The sequence below is a fragment of the Geospiza fortis genome, unplaced genomic scaffold, assembly GCF_000277835.1.
Source record: "Geospiza fortis unplaced genomic scaffold, GeoFor_1.0 scaffold130, whole genome shotgun sequence".
NCBI lineage: Eukaryota > Metazoa > Chordata > Aves > Passeriformes > Thraupidae > Geospiza > Geospiza fortis.
The window spans coordinates 6,167,685-6,174,153 of NW_005054300.1; the positions used below are offsets into that span (position 1 = coordinate 6,167,685).

At 60.1% G+C, this 6,469-nt stretch overlaps 1 protein-coding gene across 1 annotated transcript in view; it reads right to left on the reverse strand.

Moving 5' to 3' along the window:
* The window catches only part of CRTAC1 (cartilage acidic protein 1), a 26,323-nt gene that overhangs the window by 6,322 nt on the left and 13,532 nt on the right, over nucleotides 1-6,469 (reverse strand). The window contains exons 2-5 of the mRNA XM_031061463.1: nucleotides 3,128-3,324; nucleotides 1,745-1,941; nucleotides 696-826; nucleotides 6-93 (exon numbers count right to left, since the gene is read on the reverse strand). Coding sequence (XP_030917323.1) covers nucleotides 6-93; nucleotides 696-826; nucleotides 1,745-1,941; nucleotides 3,128-3,324 — 613 coding nt within the window. The remainder of the gene's footprint in view (nucleotides 1-5; nucleotides 94-695; nucleotides 827-1,744; nucleotides 1,942-3,127; nucleotides 3,325-6,469) is intronic.

The window sequence follows — 6,469 nt, forward strand, 5'->3', positions numbered from 1 at the left end:
GCCACTGCCAGCCACATCCATCTCAATCAGGGCATGGGGGCCCACGTTGCCGCTGGCATAGTTGGCGATGTAGATGGAGTACCTGCCGGAGCCCTGCAGCCGGCAGCACCGCCTCAGCACCCACCCAGCCACGGCTCATCTCCCCGGGACCACAGGATGCCTGCTGTGAATGCTCTCATTGCTCCGTGGGAGCAGGCACTGCTGCTGGGTGCTGAGCCAGAGCTCTGCAAAACCCATGGCAAAAAGCATTCCAGGAGTAGGGATGTGTCCCATTGCCTCCAGGAGCTCTCTGGTCACAGCGCTGGCATGGGGCACATAATCCCCCCTCCCAGCATCCCTGGCGTGATGGGTCCTCCCAGTTTCCACCGTCCCCTTTGTAGCTGCACCCTGATTTAGCGATAATCATTTGGAAACAAACCGCTGGAGGAGGAGGACGAAGAAAGAGCAGGTGACAGGAACATAAATCACCTCGACAGGCACGTTTATCAGCTGGTGGCAACCGTGTGGACAGGCATCCACAGTCTCTAGAGCTGGGGCTGTTGCTAGCCCTGACAGTCCAGGGGCAGCTGGGGGCACCCTTGGCCAAGCAGGGGGATGGGATGGGCAAGGGGAGCAGGCCCAGGACTCCACTGAAGGGGCACTGGGAGTGGGAAGGGGGCAGAGATGCCCCTGTCCACAGAACCCTGCTTGCTCACCGTGCGGTCCACGCAGGCCACGGAGCGCCCGGCAAAGCGGCTGGCCACGTCCCGGTTCACCTCGTCACTCAGGATGTCCTCCCAGCGCCCGTTGCGGAGCTTGAACAGCTTGTCTGTGTAGGTGGCCATGCCTGGGGAAGGGGGCACAGGGTCAGTGGGCTCCAGCACACCGCCTCCTCCTGAGGGGGGTACTTTGTAGCAAGGGAGGTTGTGGAAAAGGTACCCTTTTTCCAGAGCACCCCAAATATCTGCTGTCCCTGCAGCCCCCTACAGTGCCATAGGGCTGGGCTGCTGCTGCTGCAAGAGCCCCATGACCCTTAGGGGCCATGGGGAGACACACAGAAGAATCAACTCATTAAGCTAAAATATGTCCCAATGAGGCACAGCCCTGTAGATCATCCCCAGGAAGGCAAAAAAAAAAAAGAAAAAGAAAAAGAAATCGATTCAGTGGCAGGCACAGTCAGCGAGCTACACCATTTGTGACAGCAGCAATGGCAGATCCTGATTTAGGGACAGGTGTGCCAGCAGCCACTGCCAGCCCAGGTAATTAGGAGCACTGGGAAGACAGATCTGCTGGCTGGGGGTCAGGGACACAGGGCAGAGCTGGGCTGGAGCACCAAACCAGGCAGCCCTGGGGATTCCCAGTGCCAGCTTGGAGCACACAAGTCTTGCTCCCATGACAGGCATGCCAGGAGCAGGGACAGCAGGGACTTGACTTGGTGCAGCAGGCACGGGAGAGCCATGAGACCAAAGGGGACAACTGCTGGAGGGCACATCTGGGATTTACAGTCCTGTGGCAGGACAGTCAAGGGGGCAGAAGGGAATCTTCTGTCCCACTTGGGGTGCCACAAAAAGGGCGATGGGCAGCTGGAAGTGCTGACTCAGTGGCTGGCTGGGCTCAGTGTCCCACCCGTGCTGCCATCAATCAATGGAGCCACTCAAGTGAGAAATTAACTCCAGCCCGCACACATCCCTCACACGCCGAAGGTCGCGGGCAGCCACGCCGGGGCTCCCCCCATGCCTGGGGCCCGGCTGCCAGCAAGGCTCACCAGAAAAGGCATTGTTGGTGTTGAGGAAGTAGATCTCCTCGCGGCCGTCGCCGTCGATGTCACAGGCTGTCACACCGATGGCGTTGCCCTGCCGGTCCCGCAGGGCGTAGTAGGGGGAGCCCCGCTCATCCTCTGCCACGTTCACCAGCTGCCCCTGCGCCTTGTCGTACTTGAGCACCAGGTTGGGGCCGTTGTACCTGCGAGTGTAAGCAGGGGTAGTGGCTTCCTGAGGACTGGGGATGGGATAAAGCCCCTGTCTCACCCCTGGGGGGACACTGGGTGTGATACTGGATTTTCCCCATGATGGGCACTGCAGAGACCTGCATGGTCCATGGAGGCCAAGGACCCTGCCAGGCATCCCATGTCTGGCAACACCAGGGAAGCACTGGGGGTCAGGTAGACAGCAGTACAGGATGGGGTGCAGGTCCCTGCTTGCAGAGCTTTCCCAGGGCAAGGAAACCGCCACGCAAGGCAAATCCTCTCAGCACGGAGCGTCCCACTGGCTCCTCGCCCGCTCCCGCCCAACGCACCAGTAAACAAGTTATACAACGGACACCACGACTGCTTACAAAACTCCAGCTGCCCTCTTGACTCAGCACAGCTGGCAGTGGTGGCCCAGACCCCTCCAGGGTTCCCAGTGCTGCCCATGTTTTCCTGCCTAGTGATGTTCAGAGCAGCACAAGGGCCAGACTCTGACTGCCTGCCACCACAGTGCCTCCATCTAGCTGGATCGGATCTGTGAGGGTAAAGGTGGGCACACTCTCCAGGTGGGCACACCTGTGTGTGCAAGCGTCTTTAGGGAGTGAGGATGGTGGTATGTACACAGATACCCTGCTGTAGCAGCTCACAGCAGTGCCAGCACACACACAGAGCATACATCATGGTCTCTGCTCTTCTGACCAGGGTTGGACCTGCTGGCAGCAGCTGCTCTGTGTCCAGCCCCACTTGGGCACTGGCAGCACAGCACACGGCTCCCTGCTTCCCCGGCTCCTGCTGGCCCTTCCCAGCCATCACTCCAATAAAGGACTATAAAAAACCTCCAGCCAATTAACTGAATCTCTGGAGAGAGCTGAGTCCTGTCAGCGGAGCAGAGATGGCCTGGGGACACCATGGCTGTGCACTGCAGGGTGGGCCCTGGCTGCTGGGCAGCTGCCCCTGCCCCACAGAGAAGGGACCGACGGGGGCACTCACGTGGTCCTACACAGGCACTCAGCTGGCATCAACACCCTCTGTGGATGCACACACACACACATTCACGGGTGGGTGCATGCAGACCTCAACCCACCCATCGGTGTGCACACCCCCCCCAGCTGGCCACAAGACCACAGAGGAGAGTGGAATTCCTGTCCCTGCTGTCACTGAGGCATGGGGTGCGCCACTCACCCTGCCACCACGATCTCAAAGTCACCGTCGGCATCCAGGTCGGTGACGGCCACGCCGTAGTTGAGCTGGGTGGGATTGCTGTCGTAGTCAGGCGGGAGGAGGCGGTGGGTGACGGCTGCGAACATGGGCTCGCTGCGCTGGGAGCCCTCGCTGAGCCAGGCCAGGGACAGCAGGCACAGCGCCAGCATCCTGGACACCTGGGAGAGACCTACAGCCCATCAGCTCAGGAGAGACTCTGCTCCACCGTGCCCAAGCAGCCCCACTGTCCTGGCATGGGAGACACTCCCTTTTCCCCCCTTGCCACAGCACCCCAGCCCGCACCACACCACCTGTCCCTTGACCCTTGGGCACTGTCACTCTGGTGTCCCCATGCACAGACTCTCCTGGCACTGTTCACCCTTGGGAGAAGATCATACTCCAGCGAGCTGGGGTTGAGCAGCAGCCCAGCCTTGGCAGCCCATCCTGCTAGAGGGACTGGAGAGGCAGCAGGAGCGCTCTGGGGTGCTGACAAAGCTGGGCTCAGGAGCAGCTCACTCTGCCCTAAGGTGCCACTGGCTTCCAAGGTCCAGGTAAGTCAAAGTGCCAATCACTGCTCCCTTGGCAGAGTCAGAGGAAGAAGACATTCACTGGCCCGAGGAGTTTGTCTTCTGTCCCACTGGTCTTCCAGAGCTGGGGAAGTTCACAGGGAGAACACAGGGATACTTTATCAGGTTACTCCCACGTGCCTCAGTTTCCCCATCCTGCTGGAAATGTTCCTTTCAGGATCTCTGCAGGGTGAGCTCCTTCCAGCCTGGCCAGGGAAAGCTTCTGCACAGGGATGCAGCCATGAGAAGATGCTGGGAGAACAGGAGACTGGGAAGAGAGGCTCATTTAACCTGGACTGCGGAGGACAGCTTCTGCCAGCACTGCTGGCAAGGCTGCAGAGATTTTGGAGCTGGCTCTGACCTGGCTGTAGCACAGGTGATGAGCAAGGTGGCACTTAGGAGGGCAACCCCTCATCCCAGGCCTAGCAGTCACCTCCAGAGGGGAAGAGCCCAGAGACGAGCTGTGTGTCCCCAGGCTGTGGGCATGATCCCACATGCCTGCACTCCAGCTGGGAGAAAAAGCAGCCTGGTCTGCTCTTGCAAACTGGAGGGGTGGTTGGGGCACCTGGCCTGCAAGGGGACAATGCTTCATGTGACCGTGCCTGGGCAGGACTGCCCTCCCCAGGCAGGAACAGTCCCCCTGTCCAGGAGTGAATGATCCCCTGCCTGCTGACCCCCATGCTGTCAGACTCAGACAGCAAGGCCAGGAAGTGGTGGCAGCTGTGGTACCACATGTGCCCAGCTTGGAGAGGGGAAGGTGCCCATTTAGACCCCAGCAGATTGTGGAGAACAGCCTGCTGCTGCCTCCTCTGGGGATGGAAATGTTCCCAAGGCTCTCTTGGGGGCCAGGATTCCCATGCCATAACTAGCTTCCAGGCCCACATGGCTGGGCAGGAAGGGGCTGTTCTCCAGCTGCAGAGGAAACCTTAACCCCACAACACCCATAGTTCTGCATTCCATTGCTCCAGCCTGCTCTCCTTTCCTCTCCAACCCCATCTGTAGCCTGGGCACAGCTTCCAGGGTAGATGTGTGTGTGTCCCCAGCTCTATCCTTGGGAGAGGTATGCTCCAATTCTCTTCCTGTGATGGCCCATTACCCTGCCATACTGAATGGAGCAGCTCTTGAGGGGCAGGAGCCTGGATCCTTCCCCGGTGCAGGGGTCCCATTCAAGACACATGATGGGGACAGGGTTCATTGGGTTGTTGAGGGATGGGAAAGTCCCTGGGTGTCACCCTGCAGACAGTGAAGGAGGGGGAGCCTTTGCCACAGCCCCACTCTAGGCTTACCAAAACGAGCACAGGGCAGAGCCACTGCCATTGTGGACAGATGGGTGCAGGGCTGCCACATAAGCCCCTGGCCCTGCAGAGCAGTGCTGCCTCCCAGCCACAGCCAGACGAGGGGTGCTGTCCCCAGCCCATTGGCAGGGCTCCCTGCCTTTGCCCACTCCAGCTCCCACTCCCCAGAGCCTGGACTGTTACCAGGTGCCCCCCCTGCCTCATCCAGCTGCAGCTGAAATCCCTCCAAGCTGGATGGAGCTTTTCCAGTAGGAAACAATGCTCCTGATTGGAGACAAAAGGCCTTTCCCAGTGCATCCGGTGCTTGGGGCCATGGGGAAGGGATGTCCAGCCCAGAGCCAGGCCATTTTGGGAAGGGGAAGGGAGGCAGACTTGGGCTCTGCATGTCAGATGCAGAAGGGCCTCATCATTCCCAGCATGCTTTTGATAGCACCAGAGTCCCAGCATGAAGCTTCACCTGTGGTTTGAGGCCACGGGGCCCTGACTGTATGCAGGGCAGACCCCAGTCTATCTTGTTCCAGGAGAGTCACGTCCTGGCTTGTGTTGTGGCATCTGGTGGCAAGGTCACCCCAGGGGGTTTCTGCAGTACGGCTAGTGACACAAAGCCAAGGTGCCAAGCAGGGCAGAGCCACTGGGAGGGTGCCAAGGCACCCATGCAGGGTGCAGCCAGGCAGCCCAGGGAGAGGGTGCTGGCCCCAGGGCAGAGATGCAGCATGTAGGATTCATCTGAGCCCATGCATTGCTACGGCTGACAGTGCCCAGGTGGGATGGGACTGGAAAGGGACCATGCGACAGGCAGGCGATTGGCCCCAGACCTCTCACCACAAGTGGGGAGATGCTGTCCCCAGATGTCCTCACTGTACACACATGGACATCCCCTAGCTTACATCATGGGGAAGGTGGGTGTGAGGTCCCTGTGCAGCCACCCCATCCTGCATGTCACCGTGACATTGCTGCCCTGCACACCACGCACCCCAGTGATGTCACGCTCCACCACTGCAGCAACGTCCCGCTGTGGGCCGCAGTCACCTCCATAACATGATGCAGCAAGGGCATCACTGCACCCCAAATGCACCCCAAAGCGGTGACAACATGGTGACATCCCAGCACCTCATGCCACCATGCTGCACGTGCCCCACTAGCATCATATTCTAGCTAGCATTGCCAGGCTGCCACAGCTGTACCTGCCAGGGCAGAGGACAGGCAGGAGACGTCCCACAGACCCAGCAGACCCCTCTTCCACAGCAGCTGGGCTGCCCAGAGTACCAGCAGCGCCCCTCCACAGCTCCTCAATGCCCAGCAGCCCAGACCTGCAGTGCCTCTGCTCCAGCCAAAGCCCAGCAGCCTGGGTCCTGCTGCGACGCCTGCTCGCTGCTGCGAGCCTGTCCCTCCTATGCAGGACTCCTCAGAGCTGGACCTGGCAGCCTGGGGCTCAGCCAGCAGCAGCCAATGCAGTGTGGAGA